Genomic DNA, 24,794 nt, shown 5'->3' with positions numbered 1-24,794 from the left:
GAAATTTGAAATTATGTCATGCCCCTGTCATTGGAATGAACCTAAACAATTTGGGGCCACAGCTGACGGCCTATACATCATGATTTGAAAACATAGTGGTGGCATGCATGGGAGTTTTTGTCCTTTTGTTATGGTATGTCTTTGTCGATATATCGCAAAGTTGATGACCGTGTTGAGTTGCTTGCAAGACAGAGACATTATCGAACCATTGGTCGGTTAAAGGTGAAATGTTTTTGTCCAATCATTATTGATTCATCCAAGCATGTTCTCTTAACATGTCGGACGATACCCTATCTGACGCCGAGAAGTTTGCTATCGCTCATGGTTTTTGGGTTCAGCATTCCAAGCACCAACAGTAAAAGAGAGGACGATTTTGCAGAGTTTTGAGCTTCTTTATGAGCAGTTGAGGAAACATTAAGCAGTCTCCATTGAAGCAGATCAGGCGTTGAAGATTATACTTTTTTGATTCGATCTATGTCTACTGTGGAATCCCCAACAACCTTTCTGACTTCCATTTTCAAAGGAAGTGCATTACTGCCCTGAGGAATTTAAGAAGAAATCCTGAAATCTACATCTGTAAACCTGCCAAAGGCTCTGGTGTTTTATCTTAAACCAGATGAACAATGTGAGCAAAATGATGGATATATCCTACAGGATAAGTCAAAGTTTTGACAGCCGGTTATATTGATATATTTTTCCATATCAATATACCGGTATTGGAATTCTGAATGTACCGGTATACCGAAAAAAAAAAAATCCAGACGTCAAGATGTACCAGATAGCAAGTACAGTTGGATTTAACTTTTAACTCTCAGTATCCGAGTTCATCAGCTCCGTACAAGCAATCACATTTTTATTTGCCCACATCGCTGGTTTTAGGTATTCCAATTGAAGCAATTGCCAATGTTTTTTTTTTTTTTTTTTTTTTGTATACCTTGTCGAGGCTCGTATGAGAGCTAAAACACGACGCACAGCAAGGGGGCATGAGACAAGAGGGGTGGGAGTGGGAGGGACAAAACAGTGGGGAACAGACACATTAGGAGATCTGTGGAAGGGAGAGGGATGGGACGGGGAACATGGGGAAGAGAAGATGGACATTACAGGGACTTTCAGGAAGGAAAGCAGGGGGGTTGAAGGAAGTGGGCTTGGGTGGATTATCGGGATTAGAAAAGATCTAGGATTTGGATGGGGGATGATAAGAGGTGGTGGTGAACAGCTGTTTTGAAAGTCTGGACGGAAGAATGGGAAAGAATAGAGTGAGGGAGTTTTATTCCAAAGGCGGGGAAAAAAAGAGGACTGAAAGAGTGAAGGTGAGCAGTGATTCATGATTTTGGTAGTTTTTTCCAGAAGGGGGTTGTTGGCAGACCTTGAGCGCCCTGCGGAAATGTGGTGGGGACAAATCGCAGAGAGAGCAGGGGGGGGCAAGGCTGGAGAGGACACTGTAGAAGACAGAAAGACCACCGACCAACCTGCGGTGATTGAGTGAGAGGCCCAAAGACTCGGCTTCATTGCGGGAGATGCCGATGATTCTCAATGCCCTGGTTTCGACAGAGTGAAGCCGAGAAAGGTGGGAGGTAGGAGCACCAGCCCAGAGGGGAGAGCAGTACTCCATCAGGCTACGGACAAAAGCTTTGTAAGTGGTCAGGAGCTCAAGAGGGCCGGGGAAGAACTTTGCACGACGGAGGATTCCCAGTCGGCGACTGGCTTTGGAGGCGAGGTTGGAAATGTGACTTTCCCAGGAAAGGTCATGGCAGATAGTGAGACCTAGAAGCTTGAAAGAAAAGACTTCTTCCAGAGGATTGTTGAGAAAGTGGATGGGGGGGTTTTCTAAATGGTCCTTTCGAAGAGACATGGTGAGAGTGTGAGATTTGTCTGGATTGAAAGACATGTTCCACATGTTGGACCAGTTTGTGATTTTATCCAGATCTGCAGTGAGCGAAGAAGCTGCTGCTTGCCGGTCTGAGGGATGACAGATGGTACGGCAGAGGGTGGAGTCATCAGCAAAGAGATATAGAGGATTTTCCAGAGAGTCCGAGAGATCATTGAAAGCCAGAAAAAGAACAGGGCCCAGAACGCCACCTTGAGGAACTCCAGCCTGGACAGGAAGAGGGGATGAGAGAACTCCATTTCAGGCCACATGTTGACTGTGACAGGAGAGGAAGTCTGCGAGCCATGAGTGGAGATGGCCTTGGATACCATGGGAAGAGTTTGGTGAGTAGGGCAGGGTGCCAGACTGTGTCAAAAGCACGTGATATGTCCAGGGATATGGCTCGGATTTCCTGTCTGGCATTGAGGACCTCCATCCATTGATGGGAGAGCAGAAGCAGCATATCCAGGGTAGAGTGACCTGGTCTGAAACCAAATTGATGATCGGAAATCAAGCTATGGACAAAAGCTTTGTAAGTGGTCAGGAGCTCAAGAGGGCTGAGGAAGGACTTTGCACGACGGAGGATTCCCAGTCGGCGACTGGCTTTGGAGGCGAGGTTGGAAATGTGACTTTCCCAGGAAAGGTCATGGCAGATCGTGAGACCCAGAAGCTAGAAAGAAAAGACTTCTTCAGAGGATTGTTGAGAAAGTGGATGGGGGGGGGGGGTTCTAAACGGTCCTTTCGAAGAGACATAGTGAGTTATATGAATCAGATGTGCTTTAGAAATCCTGTGGCGAGACTCTGATCCACGATAGCGATACCTGTATGAACTATGAACTACTTCCTGTTCCCAGAATAAGATAGGTCTTCAATCTGCATGTGACATAGACTTCCAGTTCCCACCCGTTGGTCAGAGAGATGGGGGAGGGAAATGGCGTGGAGTTCAGCGTGTTTCATTCCCTGAGTGATGTCCGCCAAGTCTTGACTCTCAACTTTTGTCTTTTAGTCGAACAATCCCTCTTTCATGCCTGGTGTTGGCTTGATGGTTAGGGTGGTGGGCTTGGGATCCTTGGATCCTGAGTTAAAATCCCACTCGGCTGTTGAATTAATACCAGGTGGGGTTAACTCTGCCTGTCATCCTTCCGAGATCGGCAAAATGAGTGCCAGCATGATGGTATCCTGTGTCGGAGTGGGGACCCGTCCAGGATTGTGCCCAATAGCCAAGGAGACTGCTTAAGCAACACCAACACTGCACAGTGTGGTCCCAATCTCCTCCTCTCCTCCATTGGCACATTAATTATCGTCATCGTGTAAGATAAATAACAGCTGCTCCCTGCTCGAAGGGTGGAATTTTAAATACAACCATTAAGCTATATTAAAAAAAAAAAAAAAAAAAAAAAAAAATATATATATATATATATATATATATATATATATATATATATATATATATTGTTGTGGTTACCAGATTCGCAAACCACCATTCAGGTCCCTTAGGTGAGGTATCTCGGTAAGTGCATGTGTAGTTAGGCCCAAACCCGTTGTCTAGTGGGCATATATGTCATTTATACGTGCTGCGACTCTTCAGGATAGCCGTTTTTCTTTTACTATCTTTATTTTGGACCAACCGCCATGATCACAACCACAACATCAACCACCGACCACAACCACCGCTTCACCACAACCGCCACGACCTTCACGCACACCTCACAACCGTAGCATCGCCACCATTCTTGCCCCGCTGTGGGCACCGATGCTGGACTCGTGTAGGGCGCACGTTGAACAGCGTGTACAAAATCACGGATTTTCTGCTTCAAAAACGGATCAAAAACGACACACGCCCACTTTTTGCCGTCCAATCGGTGAGCGAGGGGCGATTTGGCCCCGCCTCCAGAACGATCGATATATGCAAATTTGTGGATCAAAAAGCCTTCACGCCCACTTTTCTCGGGCCAATGGGGAGCGAGGTGAAACGTCAAAGGGAGGGGGTCAAAGGCGAAGTTACGGGGGGATAAAAGGACCGTGTTCGTCAGTCAGAGTCGGAACGAGAGAGTCAGCAGAACGGGAACGAGAGAGTCAGCAGAACGGGGTCGGAGAGTCAAGAAGAGGAGAGTCGGAAGCAGAGGGTCAAGACTTCGCGGGCGGTGGAGCTGCTCGTCGTGTGCGTTGGAGTCGGAACGGAGGGGACGGAGCTGTGGAAAGGCGGCGACACCAGACGAGGGGGTGCTCGCGTCGTGCAGGAAGCTGCACCCGAGGGAGGCCGGCAGCGCGACCTGGCCGAGGTGGAGACGCTCGTCACACATAATAAAGATCCTCTATACCCCGAGCATCAGCAACCCCCTCCTGTTTCCCCCCGCGCTGAGATAGTGCGACCAAGGGGGCCCCGTTCCCACCCCCTGCCAGGCACTGTCCACGAGGCCCGCGGGTTGCGGGGCCATCGCCGCTCCGCGTCTCATCACCAGACGGGTAGGCCCGACCCGGTCTCGGCCTCAGGCCTACCTCATTCTTGAGGGTATTTCTTTTCCTTGGTTTTGGGTATGTGTTGTCGGCGCCGTCTGTGAAGTAGAATTGTATAAGTGTTGCCGTGTGCTCGGTAGTCGGTATTAGCTCTGCACTGTGTTTTCACTTTTATGTTTGCTTTTTGTGTAAATGGAATTGTGTTTTCTTTTTGTGTGCATTTGGTGGAATTGTATTTGTGTGCTTTCCGTTCGTCGCGAATAAATGTGCTTTATTGTTGAACTGTTCTCCCGCTTCGCTTCGTCTTTTCCTCCATTGAATCCCCATCTTGCTTCACGTAAAGGGTTGGTAGTGGGCTGAGTACGCCCGATAATTAATCGAACCGTCGAGGTCGACGATAACACCGCTCGGTTATTCTGATAGGACGGAACGGGTCGGCAAGTGGCCCGTGTCCGAGAAATCGACCTGCGGCGAGGTGCGATCGCCCGGTCTACCCTCCGCGTGGGTACTTAGGTAGGTCGAATTTGGCGAGCAACCCTATCCCACGCGGGGGCTGATTGGCTCGATCGCGGTGAGACCGAAAGGTCCACCCGTGACTGGTTCCCGGCGTTAGTCCGAGAGGGTCACGACTGGATTGTCCGTCCGGTGGGCGACGTGCCGCGATTCGAGTTACGTGGCCGTCGCACGCCGGCGGGCGCGAAAACCGCAACACTGGTGTCAGGAGTGGGATACAAATTCATCGCCCTCCTCGCGGCACTGGTATCGGAGAACAGGAAAACAGGCTCTCCTGTCTCCGGCTAAATTCACGGGAATCGGTCCAGGGGTGAGAGAAGCGATCCCCGATTCCCTCCAAATTACGAGCGAGCAAATTAACCCTTCACGAGAAGCAAGATGGCGTCTCAAGGCGAGCGGGAGCCGGGGGTATTAGAAATGTATATGTGTAGTAATGTAGAATCCATGGTCCAGGATGGAATCCCCGAGCAGGAAATGTTGATTGTGCAGGAACACGGACTCGCCCAACTGAACCCAGAACCTGAGGTGGGTGCGGCAGCGGCCGCGGTGTATGACACCTCCCCCCCCCCTCTCCACCAAAACCCTTCCCCGACCCCTGCCGAAACGGCTCACCCAAGCGCACCCGACATGACCCAGCTATACACCATGCTGGCAAAAATGTATGCGGAAACGACAGCGAAGATGATTGCGAACATGAACAAGCAAATGGACGAAGTAAAAACGAAGATGGAAGCGAATATGAAAAACGAAATGAAAGGCATGAACGAAAAGATCGATGCGAGTACACAGCAAATGAAGGAAAGAACGAAAAACTGCGGGGTGAGACGCAGAACATGGGCCGATGCCGGCAGGCGGGCATGAAGGCCGTGACAAAGGAAATAATAATAGTTGAGACAAGGGAGGTAAAGGGTGAAGAGGTGACAGAGTTGGCAGAGACACGGGAGATAGAAAAAATAGAGGAAAGACTACACGAGGAAGACGGGGTAAGTGACGCGCACACACACACGGAGGTAGTGGAGGACAATGGGGGTGAGCTGGCGGACTGGGTAGAGACCCAGTGCGAGCACCTGGATGGCGTCCTCCAGGAACGAGGGGAGGGAGTATGCCCCCTTGAGGCGAGTCACGACCAGGTGAGTTCGGTCGTGTTTTGCGAGGTTGAGGGGACGGGTGCTGTGGACGGGTGCACGGCGAGCTTGGGGGGTATAGAGGCCCCGGAGACCCTTGTGGGGACACGAATCCCCAGTATGGTTGTCCCTGTGTGTGTGGTGCAAGGTGTGAGTGCGTCCCCGTGTGTGGAAGCGACCCCGTGTGTGAGTGGTGTGGTGGCGATGGTGCCAGAGTACGTGCTTCCCAGCACGCCGTGTGTGGATGAGGCACCGTGTGTGAGAGAGGCCGTGTGTGTGGATGAAACGGCCAGTATGAATGAGGCACCACGTGTGAGTGGTGTGGTGGCGATGTTGCCGGAGTACGTGCTTCCCAGCACACCGTGTGTGGATGAGGCACGGAGTGCGAGTGAGGCACCGCGGGTTAGTGCCCCCGCGTGTATGAGTGAGGCACGGTGTGTGGATGAGGTACCGCGGGTGAGTGCCCCCGCGTGTGTGGATGAGGCACGGAGTGCGAGTGAGGAACCGCGGGTGAGTGCCCCCGCACGCGTGAGTGAACGGCCGTGTGCAAGGTCGCTGTGTGCCAGGGAGACCGTGTCTGTGAGAGAGCGGTATGAGAGGGAGATGTCGGTTGGCATGCGGGAGCACGCAGCCGCGTCTCCCGGTGTGAATGTGATGGAGTGGACTGTGTGCGTCGTAACACGCAGGTGTGCGTGGGTTGAATGGAGGCGACGACGGAGACATGTAAGGAACGAAAGCCGGGTAGCGGCTGTAGCTGTTTCGAGGACCGTGCCGGGTTCACCCAGCAGTGAGCACGCGGTTCGTGCTGTGCAACGCACGAGACCACCACGTGCTCGCTTGCGAGAGTGAAGTCCCGGTCCGGAAACGCACGCGGTGGATTTGCCGATCCCGCGGACGGACAAAGTTTAGGCAGGTAAACGGATTTGGACCGGATGGGTTCTCCACGCGATCGTGTGTGTTAAGCTCCAACGGGCAAAGCACATGTGTTCGCGTGGGGAACCCCTCGAGACGTGTGGCTTGTGTTTTTTTTTTATGCGCACGGTGACGCCATGGCTGCACGTGGGGTTGGAATTCGGCAGGAGGGGTATCTCTGCCGGATGGTCCCGTCCAAGGAGGGACGAGGAACACGTGCAGCTGCATGACGTCACGGCCAGGTGCAAAGTGCGCGAGCTCTGAGTTGCCGCGCTGGCGCTGCGCATGCAGAAAAAAAAAAAAAAAAAAAGGGAACAAGCCTCACTTTCGGGTGCAAAGGATTCCTGGGCAAGGGGTGAAAGACCCCCTTACCTGGGCACAGGATGGAAACTAGTTAGGGGGAAGGGTTAGCTTAGTTAGACCGACTTCATGGGGCAGGGGTAAGTCCTCATGGAGTCCGTGGAATGGATTAGTTAGAGGGATTGTAGCCAGATTTAGGTGGGGAAATTGATTAAAGAGATTAGGAGACAGAGACAGACTTTGGATGTGTAGAGGGGACGTAGCTTAGCTACGTAGGTTAAAAGGAACGTGCTGTAGTTTAAGGGACGACGTGGGAGCACGAGTTAGTTAGGGGATGTAGTTAGAAGAATGGTAGAGTTCAGTGGTGTGTGTGTTGAAGAGTTGGTGAGTTCTGAGGTGAAGACATGTTGGGTGAGGTGGAAGCTTGTGCTTGGTGAGTGGGTGAGGCCAGCGGGTGTGTGTGAGTGGAGCGAATGGGGAATGGAGGGTGCGATGCGTGATTGGGGGAGGAGGTGACTCCGCCCAAGGGACCCCGGGGTCAGTGTAGATTGAGTCAGTTGGGTTAGTCAAATTGAAAAATGGAGGTCGTTTTGTTGTTGGTGGGAAAGCAGGGCTCGAGACCCATTTGGAGGGTGCAGGAGCCCTGTTGACGGGCTTGGGAGCGTGGCTGCGAAGGGTGAGTATCGCTGAGTGGGTACCCCGGGCACCAGGCTAGTCGGCCGCGGTAGGCCATGGGCCCATGGGGGGCCGGGATAGAGTAGTGGGCACGGGTGCGCCTGCTTGGTGCGGGGCCCGGGGCGCCGTAGCCGCGTGGGCAGTGTTGTGGGCACGGGTGACCCTCGGAAAGGGGCCCGGGAGGCCGGCCTGCCACGTGTGCGTTTCAGGGGAGGTGCCATGGGGGCACTCCCGGTGTTAGGGAGCTGGTAGGCTCGGAGGCAGTGTTGTGCCCGGGGGTGCCATAGCGGAGAATCGGCAGAGGGTCGTGCCTGCCAAAGGAGCCACGTGTCCCAGCCATGAGACCGTGTGAGGGCACGGAGAGAAAATTGGGGGGCGAGGCCCGAAATTGTGAGGACACCAACACAGGCGACGGGAATCTGGGTTGTTAGAACCAATAGTTTAAGCGAGAGGCGCTTGTTGAAAGCCCCGGGGTAGTTTAACAGTTAAATGGTTAGGGTAGATTAGGAGATGTACCCCTCCGCACCATCCATCCCCTCGCTCTCGTTGTGGGCCGCTGGACCCACTTTGGGTTAGATCGCCGAACTCTGGGGAGGCCATTCTGAGGCTTCGTTGGGCCTCGGCACAGGACGTTAGCTCTCCCTTGTTCCCCTCTGGGAAGGGAACGTAGGGGTTGGGAGTAGGCTAGGTGACAGGATAGGTTAGCCGAACAAGGACGATAAAGGGGGTTAGGGGACGATTTATAGTGGGGAGTAAAAATAAAAACAACAAAAAAAAATAAGTTGGGGCTAAATTGGGGTTTGACAAATTAAGGGAGTGGGTATGTACAGTGACAGGCAAAGGCGATAGGTTGGGAGGGAGACAGGTAGGTAGGTCCGAGCCCGCCTTCCAAGTGGCCAGCACCACCGCACTCCCTCCACCAACCTCCACTGAACGGCAAAGGCTAGCCAACTCCATCGGCTGGCCGTGTTTTTCTTCGAGGCGGAGGCCGGCCAACTTCATCGGCAGCTGTTGTTTTGCTGCAAGGCCTGTGCCATCGGCTGGCCGTGTTTTGCTTCAAGGCCTGTGCCGGCCACTTCATCTGCAGCTGTGGTACTTCAAGGCCTGTGCCGGCCAGTTCATCTGCCGGCTGTGTTTGCCTGCAGCGGCCTTCTTCTGCGGGCTGTGTTTGCCTGCCACCTTTGCCATGCCATGCCCACTGCCCACGTTCACCAGCCCCGTTCAATTTTTGCTTTGCCCCCCCTGTTCATTTCCATGTGCGCCAGGATCAAGGCAACAGTTTGCAAGCTGCAAGAACTGCCCTGTTGGCAGCTACAACACGGGCCTGCAGTGGCGGCCCGTGCACCGTGTTTGTATTCATGCATCCATTCGTTGTGCTCATTGCGTGTGCCACTTGAGCTGGCACGGAGACTGCGTTTGTGCAGCCCAAGCACCGTTGTGGTTCACTGCGTTCAGTTCAAAAGGGAAGGCCTTGGACTGCGTGTGAGCAGCCAGCCACGTTCCCTGTCACCTGCATTGTTTGAGCCAGAGACTGCATGCGGGCAGCCTGGCTCCCTGCTAACTGCTTTGTTTTTGCAGAGTTCAATGATCCTGGGCCATGGTTTAGTGTAAAATTTGTAAGTTAAGGTTAAGATGTACTGTAAATATGAGTGCGCCCCCCGGCATGTCTGTCTAGCGCCGGCAATTTTATTTAAGTCGTCCGTGTGAGTGAGTTTGTTTAGGTAGTTACGCAGCCCTCAGGTTATTTATTTTGGGGACACGAATACCATGAATGTCGCACTCAGGGATCCGTAGGTAAAATGTACTAGGGGGAAAATAAACATGATGGCACAAGAAAATTTGACGACTCGGGACGAGTCTGTAAAAAGGGGAGGGGGTAGTGTTGTGGTTACCAGATTCGCAAACCACCATTCAGGTCCCTTAGGTGAGGTATCTCGGTAAGTGCATGTGTAGTTAGGCCCAAACCCGTTGTCTAGTGGGAATACATGTCATTTATACGTGCTGCGACTCTTCAGGATAGCCGTTTTTCTTTTACTATCTTTATTTTGGACCAACCGCCATGATCACAACCACAACATCAACCACCGACCACAACCACCGCTTCACCACAACCGCCACGACCTTCACGCACACCTCACAACCGTAGCATCGCCACCATTCTTGCCCCGCTGTGGGCACCGATGCTGGACTCGTGTAGGGCGCACGTTGAACAGCGTGTACAAAATCACGGATTTTCTGCTTCAAAAACGGATCAAAAACGACACACGCCCACTTTTTGCCGTCCAATCGGTGAGCGAGGGGCGATTTGGCCCCGCCTCCAGAACGATCGATATATGCAAATTTGTGGATCAAAAAGCCTTCACGCCCACTTTTTCTCGGGCCAATGGGGAGCGAGGTGAAAGGTCAAAGGGAGGGGGTCAAAGGCGAAGTTACGGGGGGATAAAAGGACCGTGTTCGTCAGTCAGAGTCGGAACGAGAGAGTCAGCAGAACGGGAACGAGAGAGTCAGCAGAACGGGGTCGGAGAGTCAAGAAGAGGAGAGTCGGAAGCAGAGGGTCAAGACTTCGCGGGCGGTGGAGCTGCTCGTCGTGTGCGTTGGAGTCGGAACGGAGGGGACGGAGCTGTGGAAAGGCGGCGACACCAGACGAGGGGGTGCTCGCGTCGTGCAGGAAGCTGCACCCGAGGGAGGCCGGCAGCGCGACCTGGCCGAGGTGGAGACGCTCGTCGCACATAATAAAGATCCTCTATACCCCGAGCATCAGCAACCCCCTCCTGTTTCCCCCCGCGCTGAGATAGTGCGACCAAGGCGGCCCCGTTCCCCACCCCCTCCCAGGCACTCTCCACGAGGCCCGCGGGTTGCGGGCCATCGCCGCTCCGCGTCTCATCACCAGACGGGTAGGCCCGACCCGGTCTCGGCCTCAGGCCTACCTCATTCTTGAGGGTATTTCTTTTCCTTGGTTTTGGGTATGTGTTGTCGGCGCCGTCTGTGAAGTAGAATTGTATAAGTGTTGCCGTGTGCTCGGTAGTCGGTATTAGCTCTGCACTGTGTTTTCACTTTTATGTTTGCTTTTTGTGTAAATGGAATTGTGTTTTCTTTTTTGTGTGCATTTGGTGGAATTGTATTTGTGTGCTTTCCGTTCGTCGCGAATAAATGTGCTTTATTGTTGAACTGTTCTCCCGCTTCGCTTCGTCTTTTCCTCCATTGAATCCCCATCTTGCTTCACGTAAAGGGTTGGTAGTGGGCTGAGTACGCCCGATAATTAATCGAACCGTCGAGGTCGACGATAACACCGCTCGGTTATTCTGATAGTACGGAACGGGTCGCTTAAGTGGCCCGTGTCCGAAGTCGACCTGCGGCGAGGTGCGATCGCCCGGTCTACCCTCCGCGTGGGTACTTAGGTAGGTCGAATTTGGCGAGCAACCCTATCCCACGCGGGGGCTGATTGGCTCGATCGCGGTGAGACCGAAAGGTCCACCCGTGACTGGTTCCCGGCGTTAGTCCGAGAGGGTCACGACTGGATTGTCCGTCCGGTGGGCGACGTGCCGCGATTCGAGTTACGTGGGATTCGAGTTACGTGGCCGTCGCACGCCGGCGGGCGCGGAATCCGCAACAATATATATATATATATATATATATACATCAGTTGATCATCTGGATTTTTTTTAAACAAGCTCAAATGAGCTAAGATCCTCGTCCTCTTAATGATGACGTCATAAAAACGAATATGACGTCATTGTGATGTATCAGGTTTGCGATAAATTATCTGTGCTAATGCCTGACTTGATTCCCGCAAACAAAATTCAAACAGCTTGCCTAGTTTCGGAGATAATGGTATAGGCGATTTCCATTAGCGGCGATATTATGACGTCAACTTTTTTTCTCGGAAGAATTTCCAAAATCGGAGATGGTTACTGCCTGCGCTTGGGCTTTCTGTATATACATGGCAAGTTTCTCGAAGATCCGATGAAAACTCTGGGTTGTGAAACAAAAAATGTCAAAAAATAGGAATGACGTCGTAAAAATTGATATGACGTCATGGTGATGTATCATATGTGCGGTAATTCATCTCTACTAATGCCCTGTTCGATTCCCGCAAACAGAATTCAAAAAGCTTGCCAAGTTTCGGAGATAATGTTTTCAGCGATTTCCATTCGCGGAGATATTTTGACATCATAACTTTTTTTTCTAGGAGGAATTTTTAAAATCGGAGATCGTTACTGTCTGCGCGGGGTATTTTTACATATGAACCCCAAGTTTCAGGAAGTTTCGATGAAAACTGTACGCTGTGAAACAAAAAAGTCCACAAGAACAGCAATGTGAGTAAGACTTAGAGATCCTCCACAAGGATCTAAAAAGGAAGGAGGAGGCCCTTTTTATTTATTTATTTATTTTTCAAAATTGCCGCTGGCTTTGAGATTCAAGATGGCCACCAGATTTTTTTTTTAGTTCAAAATTACCACTGACATTTTCATTCAAGGACCCTGTTTAATGCACAGAAACGCTTAAAAATAAATAAATTGAAAATAATCAAACATCATACACATATCTACATCTACTTGTTATGATTTTATAGTCGTCTGGTGTGGAGCCAATTTAGTTCACTTAAAATGCATGTTCTGATTCTTTTTATTGTACTAACCAGCAAAACTATATCATTGTCATTACAGTCATGTATGAGACATGTCAGTTTTTTCCCCCAAAGAAATATGGCATGGGCCATATACCCGACACGTTACCATCACACTCACGAGGCCGATTAAAAATACAATCCACAGATAAAAACAAACATATTTAAATTTATGGCAACATACAAAAATACTACACACTTCATGCATATTCAAATAATTATTGGCTATGCCATCTTTTTATATAGATCTACAGTAAACACGTATTTAAATGCACAGATTTACACATGTGAGACGTGGACTCACCAGCGCTGTTTGGTTGTGCTCCTGTATGGCCTCTCCCTGGTCCAACTCCCCTCAAACGAAATCGGAGAAAACATCACACAGTGAGCGTGGCCCATTAAGAATTGTTCCAGCATACCATGGCTTCAGGACTTTAGTTCCCGTCCGAATTTTCAGGCACATGAAAACCATCTTCACAAATGAAAAGCGGCACGGAAGTGGGAAATGGCACGGCTATGGAAAGTGGCAGCGCAACAAAAATATAAATGATCGATTCAGAGAATTGTGCAAGTTGTACACGAAGATATGGATGTTTGTTTGTTTTTTAAAGGGATGTGTGACAAAATAAAAATGAACAAATAAAAGGAGGCAGCTTCAAAAAAGGAAGCGGGCGGCGACGATCAACTTGTGTTTAAAAAAAAAAAAAATTGATACTGAAAAAAATAAAACCGAAAAAAATCTGTGTGAAAATCAGTAGATATACCGAGCTGTGATAGTGATACCAAACATGAACAAATCGAAGAAAGATGTTTACAATCTTTAATCCCGTACAAGGATGACATTATTTAACTAGAGGGGGAGCACTCGGTAGAGTGCAAAACCTCCGCTGCCAATACTGCTGGGTCACTTAAGTGAACCTGATATCCTATTCATTGTAGGTCAAAACGGATCAGATTCTACTGAACCACGATTGAATAAACTAAACTAGATCAACGCGCATGTAAAAATGTCAAAAAAAAAATCAATTCTTTTGAAAAAAAGTTGCAAAATATGTTTTTTGGGTTGGAAATCACTTAAAACATGTAGAAATGCAAAAAAAAAAAAAAAATTCAAATATTTTTCAAATAAAATCTATTTTTTTGAAAAAAAAGTTGCAAATTTTTTTTTTGTTGTTGTTGAACCAAGTCCAAAATCTAATGGCATGATCCTTGGACCATACCTAATCCCCCCACCAAGTTTCGTCGAAATCCGTCCAGGAGTTTTTCCGTAATACTGTTCACAAAAAAACAAACAGACGGGTGAAAACTGTAACCTCCATCCATCTTTGATGGTGGAGGTTAAAAAGCTCTGATGGAATCGGCTGCACCTGGAACAGTGGAACGTGTGATGTCAAGACGTACCAGGAAGTAAGTAGCGCATGCTTTAACTTTTAACCATCAGCATCCGAGCTCATCAGCTCCATATAAGGAATCGTGTTTTTCTTTGCCCTCGTGGGGCTCGTTTTGACGCAATTGCCAATTGGTTATTATTTAAATTAATCAGATGTGCTTTAGAAAGCTTGTGCCGAGTCGGTGATCTGCGATACCGGTACAGTGTTCCGTGATGGTCATACCAGTATGGCGATTGATTCCGACCTGTGCCGATTCCCAACACTGATCTCGCTTTAAAACAAAATCATTTTTAATAGAAGTTGAGGTTGGAAGTAAAGTACTTTAGCATCCACACATTTCTGAATCTGTCTTCATGGAATTGATGAACATGTCTTCAAGGGATGTCGAGTTTAGCTTTAACACTACTATGTTTGTCCAAATTGATGGTATGGCCACGGGCTCTCCCATGGGCCCAATGTTGGTGAACGTTTTTGTTGGTTATCAAGAATCGGAGAGGCGGACCAAGTTGCAGGTATTTCAATCTCCCATCTTATATTTCAGGTGTGTGGATTAAATATTTTGCTTATTTGAATCTAGTGAAGTCTGTGAACACTTCTTGAATGAATTAAATTATTTTCATCCTGCCCTCAGGTTCACTACGGAATTGGAATGCACTGGTTGCCTCCCCTTTTTGGATATCATGGGAGAGAGTTCTGCATCATAGTTTACTACGTTCATCTACAGGAAGTCCACTTTCACCAGCCAGTATGCTCATTGGGACTCCTTTCCTTAGTTCAACAAGATGCAAGATTGGATTGATCAATGTGCTGGTGAGTCGAGCTAAAAGGATATGTTCCAATGCCAAGCTTCAAACTGAGATGGTCAAGATTGTCGTAATCCTCAGTGAGAATGGATACCCTGAGCTTATCAGGAGGAGGTTCATATGCAAATTCCTCACTGCTACAGATGAAAGGAAGATGGGTCCTGAAAAGTGCCTGGTCCACATCAAGATTCCTTGGAAAGGGAAAATGTCGCAAAGATATGAGGAACAACTCAAAAGATGTCTCAAACACACATCTGGCTGTCCATCCAAGAGTGATTTTTACCTCTCGATATCTTGATTCCTGCAGTCAAGAAGGATGTTCTGCCAGCCTCAAAACTTAGCAATAGTTCAAGTGCTGGTGTGATGTTCGGTATGCAGGCAGAATGACCCAGACCTTGACTGACGGAATAAAGCAGCACGTCCCTTTGTCTATCATGAGGAACACTAATGATATGAGAATTCAGCCGGTACGTGCTTGTAGGAAGGTCCCAGCAAGCATCAATCTCAACGTCATGTGCCTCTGCTGTTGGACAGCATTTGAATGAAAATGCATACTGTGCCGAACAGTATGGTGTGGATACATTCAACATATTAAGCAGAAGACTAAGTATAACACATCCAAAAATACGAGAAGAAGTGACGAATACTAAAAGTGGAACCTATGTTATATCAGCAAAAAGAGTTTGTCCATTCACTTTGCTTATTTGTGCAAAGAAGAATAAGAGCAACACAAACTCATCTCGCAATCACAGATGGTGATGAATAGAATTCTGTGTTGGCTCTAGTGGCCCAGCTCCAAACTTTGTAACCTCCGATTTGGAGCACTGAACACTGACTAGTCTCCTACCACCTCGTGCGTTGGGACATGATGTCAGCTAAGAGCATCCATTCAGAATTTGTCTTGTTGATAGGTGGCCTATATACAGTAGGTTCTTCATTGTTTCATTCACTTTGTGCAACTTTCACCTGAGGAGTGCAGAACGAAAAGCTTTGTGGTTCTTTTAAATTCTGTTTTATGAACATGCTCCTCAAATGTCTGTTTATGGCTTTATTGATGTTGGCTCAAAACAAAATGGATAAAAGTTCAGTATTTAACTGTTAGAAGCATCAAGATTTGATCACCATGGAATTGTGTTTCTGCATAGCAAATTGAAATATTGAGTGAAATTGCTTGCATCACTCTATTTTTTTTATTTTTTATTTTATTTTTTAAGGTGTGATATCCAAAAGCACAATCAACAACGACAAAGAAACCTCATCTGTAGTTGACAAACCCAGAACTTGAAGATTCAAAAAGCTGTCCAACAAGGTTGAGCAATACTTGAAGGTAATATCATCAAGGAATAGAAACTGAAAGAAGACTTGGCGTTGCATCAACAACTGAATTTTCAAGAAGACTCAGGTTTCATTGTCCATCAATCAACAGTACGAAGGTCCCTTTTGAAATCAGGACTTGAAGGATGTGTTGCAATTAGAAAACCTTTTGAGAAAGGAGGAAAAAGACTAGAAGGCTAAAATATACACAAGAACACAAAAATTGGACTATTGAACAATAGTCAAAGGTGCTTTGGCAGACGAATCAGTTTCAGTTATTTGGATCTAATCAAAGACAATGTGTAAGATGATGAAAAACTTAAGAGCCTTGCTTGAAGCCAACAAACGATCTTGGAGGAGGTTCAATTCAAGTTTGAGGATGCTTGTTAATTTGCTGAAAATCGATTATTATTGACTGCAGCAAGATACAAAGAAATTTTAATTCACAATGTTATCCCCAGTGTTTCAAGACTTATTGGTCCAAACTTCATCTACCAGCAAAATAATGGCCCAGTCAGCTGGAATAAGAAAGAAGAATCTGGAGTCCTTTAGCTGTGTGGAATGGCCTGCTCAGTCATTGCATTAATCCAAGTCATAAAACCACCATCAATATTTGGGCAGTTAGCAGATGAAGTACTCTGAAGGTCCTTGTAAACCCAGGTTAACACTGTCACTCGTTATGGAGCATGAACTCTTCTATGGATACATCACAATGAGTTAGGGCCTGAAAGAACAGGAAGGGAAAACTGGGCTTGAAAGATCAATGAAGGAAATGAATAAAAGGTGGGTGGAGGGTCAGGTATGGGAGCATGTGCCAGAGCAGCGCATTGCTGCATCCACTTTCCGCCGGTACTCCAGAGGCCTTCATCCGGCCATCCCCCAGGCAGATGGCTGGCCCATCCCCATCTCCTTGAGATGCTGATCCACCTGCTGCAACCACGCGACACGTGGTCGGCCCATTGGCCTCCTCCACTCACTAGACTCCCTCGCTGAGAGAATCTGTTGAGCAGGATCAGCGTCAGGAAAAGGAGCCACATGTCCATACAGCCCCAGCTGATGCTCACGGACTATGCAGGTAACAAATCTCATTTGAGTCTCTCTCAGCATCCGCTCGTTGGACACAAAGTCTGACCAGCGATAGCTGAGGATTCTCCGAAGAGACCTGGTACCAAAGGAATCAAGTCTCTGTCTCAGATCCTTGGTCAGAGTCCAAGTCTCACATCCATAGAGCAAGACTGGAAGCACAAAGGACCTGAAGACTCGGACTTTAGTCCTCCCGCACAGATACCGGCAGCGCCACACCCCATGATCCAGTGAATCCATGACTCCCCAGGCCCGACCCAGACGTCTGTTGACCTCTGACTCGCAGCCAGCAGAGACATGAATATCACTGCCAAGGTAAGTGAATCTCTCCACGACCTCAACATCCTCACCACAAACAGGCACAGACAGGACAGCAGCATCCAAGATGTCATTTAAAGCCTGGATCTTTGTTTTGACCCAGGAAACCCGTAATCCCAACGGCTCGGACTCCTCATTCAGCAGGGGAATGTGGAGGGAATGGGGAGATAACGCATTAACTTGCTGGAGGGGTGAACATGGTATAAAAGATCATGAGTGGGGATGGGGGATGACCTAAGAGGTTCTGAACTAACCAGGATTGAAACAGAAAGATAACTGTAAGTAAGAAGAAGTAGTGTGGGTGGAAATGAGAGTAAAGGGATAGTATATGAAAATTTTAAATTGTGATTTGCATTTTGAGAGATGAGAGTTGATAGAGGAAAAAATTAGGGACGTGAGTGAGTGAAAGAGGTATGAAATAATGATATGTGGGACTGAATGAGTTGATTAATGATGAATCGGTGACAATTCAGTTCTGTATTTTTATATATTTTTTTAGTTTGATCTCCGTTCTACAGGTTTTCACAAGCAGGGTAATTCATAAATGTGTGTGCCGTCCCTCGGATGGACGTTGAACTGCCATACTATCTGCCGGCATGAGTTGGTGGATGTTGAAGACCCCACGGTGTCCTTCGCGAAGAGTCTGCGAGGTATTGCCAGCACCATGAAACAAATTACAACTTCCTGGCCTAACTACTGCTGGGACAGCAATGGCAAAAACCATTGCCAAGAAACTACTTCGGCAGCTCCGACGCTCTGTAACAGAGTATGCTACATCAGAATTGGAGAATATTGATTGTTCTTTTTTTTCTTTTAACTGTTTTTTTCAGAAGATTCCCTAGTTTTGGTGACTGTGTCAAGGGGTCCACATTCTAAGTATAAGAAAAGTTTGAAACCCCCTGGTCTATAACGTTTCTCACTTGCCAAAAGAAACACAACATCCATTTCAATTGATTCCTGAATAACAAACATCCATGCAGTCTTTATGTGGATAGCTGTGTGGTTTCTTTTGTTTTTCGTTCGCATGTTAATATCATTTGCTCTCGTACTTTGCAACTTACTTTTGTTATTTCTGTCCTATCATTGAACATTTAGAGCTCACTATAATGGACTGAATGTGTTTTGTTACCTTCATCAAGCATTAGAAATGTCATCATTTGGCAAATGCTTTAAGATGATACATGTTAGGTGTGTGTGTGTTTGAAGGTGAAAGTTTCTGTCATCTACAGCATGGCTGACGGTCATCATCCTTAACCAACCATATGTGCGGCCATTCCAACGTGGATTTTTTTGCGACGATGAAAGCATCCGGTACCCCCATCGAACGAGCACCATCACTCATGAGCTGCTCTACTCCCTGGGTGTGCTTGTACCCGTATTATCGGTGAGTTTTATAGAATTTGAGATGCATGTTTTTCAGTTGTTTCCATTGTAGAGGAGTTGGGCTTATTCTTAACCCAGTTTACTATCATGCAGTTATTATTTTTTTAATGTAGAATTAATGCTTTTTTTTATTAACACAAAGTTTGAGGCTCATGAAAGAGCTGGATGACTAAGGATGAGCAATCAATGCATCAAAAATATAAGAAACAAGGGATAGACATAAGGTTAGAACACATAGATGAGCCACCATGTGTGTGGCACAGTCTTGGGCACGCAATTAATTATCTTCGGGAAGGGTGCGCCTCAATAAAAAGAAATGGCCCACACATTGTGATGCTGATCGCAAGAATAGCTGAGTGGATTAGCAGGCCTTGCAATCGTAATTGTTACATTTACCCTATTTTATGGTCAGCCTTGTGCCACAGATATTCACAGAATGGAGTAGCCAGTCTAGTTAAAAAATATATAAACTATTTTGAAATAATGTTACAATCGCAGTCGTACTCGTACCCAGTTGTAGCTGTGTTGGCGTGTTTAGTGCTCTTACCTGAACCAATGATTCATGATGCTCAGAACCCAGCTTCCAAATCTCATTGCCTTCTCATGTCCTTGTAATCTACATTAAAGTATACTGATGTTTCTTCATGGTATTTTTGTATACGAGCCGAGTACCTGCTCTACGGGTGATCTTGTTCTAAGCACGCAACATGTTCTTCTGACGCATGTCTTTTATATGGGCGGTATATAGGCAAGTGAAAGCTCTGTGGAGGAAAAATAAATAACCCAGTTTACATGCACGAAGGAAAATATACCTACTGCTTATAATAAAAAAAACTAGCCGGGAGGCGACGATGGTTCTCGGGCATTATTGAGCAATGCCACGATAGGTACAATCGAGTTAGTGGAAGCTTTTGAGGAAGCCCTACCGTAAAAGCCTATCTCTTCCGTCAAAATTGATCAAATCGGATTTTTTATATGTTGTGCTTACGCACATTACGCACAGCTTCTAGGAAATGAAATTGCGAGAAAAAAATCGAGAAAAAATAGTTCAAGTGGGCGTGGCTCTGCCCAAAAGGATGCCCCTCATACAAAAAGACACAACAAACCATGATATCTAGCTTGTATCCAAGTTTAATCAAGATCACATCAAATGTCACGGAGCTATGCTCTGGAGAGAGTTACAGACAGACAGACACACAGACACAACGAAAAAAGTGGTCACTGCTGGTGCCTGTGAACCAACACCTCACTTAACTGGAAAATGTGGGGGCAGGAATGCAGGACTGTACTGTAAATGGTAAGGACTTGCAATACCCTCCCCCACCTGGAGGCAGCGCTACACGATACACATTTACATGGAGAATTTGCGTACCCCACCTCATCCCCCCACCCCAAGACCACCGGCAAAGATAAAAACACCCCAAAACATTAATTGGGGTTATGCTAATCCTCTGTAGCAATTCTGGATGTAATTTTGCCAGAACTGTAGGAGGAGTAGCCCAACAAACAAACAAACATACAAACACCGATCCGTGAATTATAGTGAGGCTTCTCCACTCTGAGTGCAAGATCGATGTAAATTAATAATGATACCGAGCGAAGTAGTCAGTTATACCGGTTCTTAATAACCTCCGTCCCGGAAGGTGGACGGAGCTCATATTTTCACCTGTTCGTTAGTTGCAAAATCGAAGACTTTTCAAGTATATTGGTTGGTCGAGTCTGTTATTCTGTCTGTCTCTCAACCGCCTACAGGTCACAATTTCAAACTGATCTTTACGTAACTTCACCACCTGGTAGAGTTCATCGTAAGCAAGAAGGCTATTGTTTTTTTGAGGTCAAAAGGTCAACATAGGTCAAAGGTCAATAACTTTGTCAGATTTCTAAAATCTTCAATTTTCATCCGATTGACTTTAAATTTGAACGGGGTTTGCATATCATGTAACTTAATTCAACCACCAATTATTTTTGAGGTTTCACGGTCAACATAGGCCAAATTTCTCAAATCATCAGTTTTCATTCGATTGACTTGAAATTTGAAGGTCATTGAATTGACCCACCAATTATTTTTGAGGTGAAATTTGTTTTCTGGATTTTGCAAGTATCGTGCTTTGCACGACATCTTTATTATTTGACTGTTTGTCTGTCTGTGAGCAGGGTTTCTCAAAAAGGTATTGGCGGGTTGGGACGAAACTTAGTGGACAGGCTGGGGGTGTGATCAGGAAGAATTGATTAGATTTTGGTGAAGATCCAGAGATGAGAACTTTTTAATTTTTAAGGTGATTTGTCACCATTGAGAGACTTGGCAAATAGCATAATATCTCAATAAGTTGTGGATGAGTTGGGCAGGTGACAAGAACATGCCAATTCGATTTTGCTTAAGGTCCGGATGCAGATCCGGCCTTTCGGTGGGATACAAAGCACCAACTGTTCAGCCTGACAGTGGTATGTTCTCTACCGAGTGCCGTTCTAGTTTAAATTGTGGTGCTTTGCATTTCTGTTTCAGAACTGCACAAATTGCTTGCTAACGCAGGACTGTACAGGTATTGGAATCCTTTGTTGCATGTAATTATCTACCGTTGCAAATTGATTCACTAACCCCCCAAAAGAGGTGTGGATACACAAAAAGGAGATTGACTGTTGGAGAGCCATCTTTTTCATAGTATCTGCATCGATTCACTTGGCTTGGATTCTCTTCCCCCAAGTCTCTCTTGGACTTCCTGCATACTCACTGCATGCTTCCTGCTAATCTGTTCTTCTCGACTTCACGTATAGCAAGTTCAATCTCTTTTATCGAGGCAGCATGTTTATCTCACATCCTAAGAGCAGCTTAACTCAACGTTGCACAGATCAGGTACAGCGTAATGTTGGAGTTTATTTCTCTCATCTCTTCCTCCAGCTCTGACCAGTTTTCGCTGGTTTCTTTGCAGTGGACCCACACACGATGCGTGGCATCAATCATGCTTTCATTTCTTTCCCTCATGGTGATGGTCACTTTATTTCTCCACTCTGAAGCACACTAAATCCCGATGCCATCCACATCTGCCATTTTGCACTTGTTGTGCTTTTAACAATCCCCATGTTGTCTGTGGATTTTTTTCCCTCCCATGGCGATGGTCCACAACAATTGATTGTTATCCATAAGTCCAAAAGGAAAGTCCCATCGTGAAATGAACATAATCATTGCCTCCACCACCAAATATGAACTAAGGTTATGTTTTCAACCCTGTCTGTTTGGCTGTCAGCAGGATATCTCAAAAAGTTATGGAGGGATTTGGTAGACAGCCTGGGTGTGTGCCAAGGATGAACTGATTCGATTTTGGTGAAGATCTCGATCTGAGAATTTTTTTTTGTCGTGATTCTTCACCATTGAGAGATGGGGCCAAAAACGATGTAAAGCACGATTTTTCCAAAAGTTGTGGATGAGTTTTGACAAAACTAGGTGGATGAATTAGTTGGGTGACAAGAACAAGCCAATTCGATTTTAAGGTCAGGATCCAGATCCAGCCTATCAGATCCAGGGGGTGTGAGTTGGAGAATCTCCAAAAACAAAAAAACGTCCAGGGTAAATGGTTAACATGACACCATGGCACCATTTCTGATATTATTTCCCCCAGACAATGGAATCTTTGTTTAACCTTCGAAAATGCTCACATGTTTTAAGCATTTTCTCATGTTTAATTTTGTGTACAATTACATCGTTCACCTGGAAGATCGTAAAAAGATGCCATGCTCTAGAAGCAGCACCCTCGCTTGTAACACAGGACAGACAGATGAGTGTCAATAATAACGTTCATTAAGCAGCAGGAAATTGGGATGGGGAGTGGGGATGCCTGCATGGGGGTTCACCATTATAAAACGAGTTGACGAGCAGCTCGAGTTGCCACAATTTATTTGTGACAGATTGAGTGAATGGGTTTCCCTACACAGGACAGAAGAGAAAGCAAATATAAGTTATCAGCTTTTAATTGGGGGAAGGTAACAGAGGATGGGTGCAATTGTGCGCGTGCGTGTGCGTGTGCGTGTGCGTGTGATATTGTAAGTGTGAATGGGAAAAGGGATGGAGGGAGTATTATAGTCACCTTTACACAGCAGAGAGGATTTAACATTTGTGGGTCAAATATTAAGATAAAACGGTTTGCATGTGGAATGAGATATTTATTTGTGGGTCAGTTGTCATCAGAGTTCTTTGGTGGATTTTGCTGTACATTTGTTTGTACTTCAGTTATTTATTTGGCATTGTGAGTAAAGTAATTATAATGCGTTCTCAGATCATCGCTGGTGAGATTTACTATGTGCGGTGCCTACATTATCAGCCTCGGTCATTTATGGACAACCCATATGTCACAACGCTGTACCGCAAGCTCGGAGCCTTCGTCTTCGGGATGGGTGTGAGCCAGTCATTCACAAACGTGGCCAAGTTTGCCTGTGGAAGGCTCCGGCCACACTTCTACGCCGTGTGCAAGCCCAACCCGGCTCTCTACAACTGCTCTGATGGATACATCACAAAAGATGTGTGCACGGAGGCCTCGAGCTCCGTGGATGCAGCCAGGTAATACTTCTTATTCATAAGTATAATTTAGACGATCCCAGTTAAATCATACAAAGTTATTTTATTTTTATTTTTATTTTCAATTGTGTAAGGAAGTTGAGGGCGTTTTATTTCTTCGTTGCATGTATACTGCCAAAAAGGCAAATGAAAGAAAAAAATCCTTGAAAGAAGACTTTGAAAGCAAGCATCTTTATGGTTAAACAGACAACTAATTTTTGTTCTAAGTAAATTGATTATTAGCTCTCGGCTTTCGCATGAGGAATTGAGTTGACTGCTGTCAGAAGGTAAACGTGGCTCCCCACAACACTATCATCAGATCTTGAGTAGAATACGCATCCAGAAGGACATACAGCAACTAGAACAAGTCCATAGAAAGGTCACCAGACTTGTCTGTGATAACTGGTGGTAGGATGCCGGGATATGTGGAGAAAATGCCAAATGACCTCATATGGAGAAGCCTTGGGGTCAGAAGGAAGGCCAACAGGCTTGGTATGCTACACAATATCAAGAATAGCTTGGTGAATATCCACAAGTCCAAGCATTTACAACATGGTGATGCAAGAACTCAAGAATCTCAGCGCTTTTTCCAGTAGGTGATAAGACCACCCAGCACTCAAACGCTCTTTCTTTCCCGGACCTTCATGATTGATACCAGCTACGACCACCATGTACCGACCGTGACCTCTTCACGCATATGCATAATTATCATAGTCGTAAAGCTATAAAAGGCAAATCATATATATATATATATATATATATATATGTATATATATATATATATATATATATATATATAGTTGCAGGCCGGGGGGGGTCGGGTGAGAAGATCACTAGGTGGGGGAAGCTATGTCGGTTCCCACCAGACTCCCCGGAATTGTAGGCCGTCGCACACGGTTAATTCCGTGACTCAGCGGGTCGCTTATCCGACCGTGGACGCCAATAACTCAACCGCCTGACCTAGGGTCCTCCCGTATATGGGTTAATCGGGTTACCTAATTAATCACGTGATTTAATTACTGGGGAACACTCCCTCGGTACACCTTGTCCGAACCGGATCACTCTACCGGATCGGATCACTTTTCCGGATCGGATACAGCTGAGTGACACTGCCAATGACGTACCAGCTAAAAGGAATGGATCGTTGGGAATAAAGTCCCGGCTAAAGTAAGATTAGGACCATGCTGGATCAATGGAAGAAAAGACAAAAACGAGCAGGAAACATTCCTAATAATAATTTATTTACAGTCAACTTACAAACGGGACACAGAGCAGACTTAACGCAAAATTAATAGCAATAACGATCTTCTGCAGTCTTACTTAAGCAGACAGGCGCCAGCACACACACACACACACACACACACACACACACACACACACACACACACACACACACACACACACACACACACACACACACACACACACACACACACACCTGATGAAGAGGGAGTTTTGCAACCAGGAAGGGAGGGGAGTTG

General features: G+C 46.7%; 1 protein-coding gene across 1 annotated transcript in view; it reads left to right on the top strand.

Annotated features, from left to right (window-relative positions):
• LOC147024845 (phospholipid phosphatase 3-like) overlaps positions 1 to 24,794 on the top strand; it is a 58,754-nt gene that overhangs the window by 15,748 nt on the left and 18,212 nt on the right. The window contains exons 2-3 of the mRNA XM_085885168.1: positions 18,614 to 18,768; positions 23,036 to 23,316. Coding sequence (XP_085741294.1) covers positions 18,614 to 18,768; positions 23,036 to 23,316 — 436 coding nt within the window. The remainder of the gene's footprint in view (positions 1 to 18,613; positions 18,769 to 23,035; positions 23,317 to 24,794) is intronic.

This window comes from Eptatretus burgeri, chromosome 6 (genome assembly GCF_056783735.1).
Source record: "Eptatretus burgeri isolate ZD-2024b chromosome 6, Ebu_testis_v1, whole genome shotgun sequence".
NCBI lineage: Eukaryota > Metazoa > Chordata > Myxini > Myxiniformes > Myxinidae > Eptatretus > Eptatretus burgeri.
The sequence above is the reverse complement of the archived record's forward strand: the minus strand, read 5'-3'. Positions and strand labels throughout refer to the sequence as shown.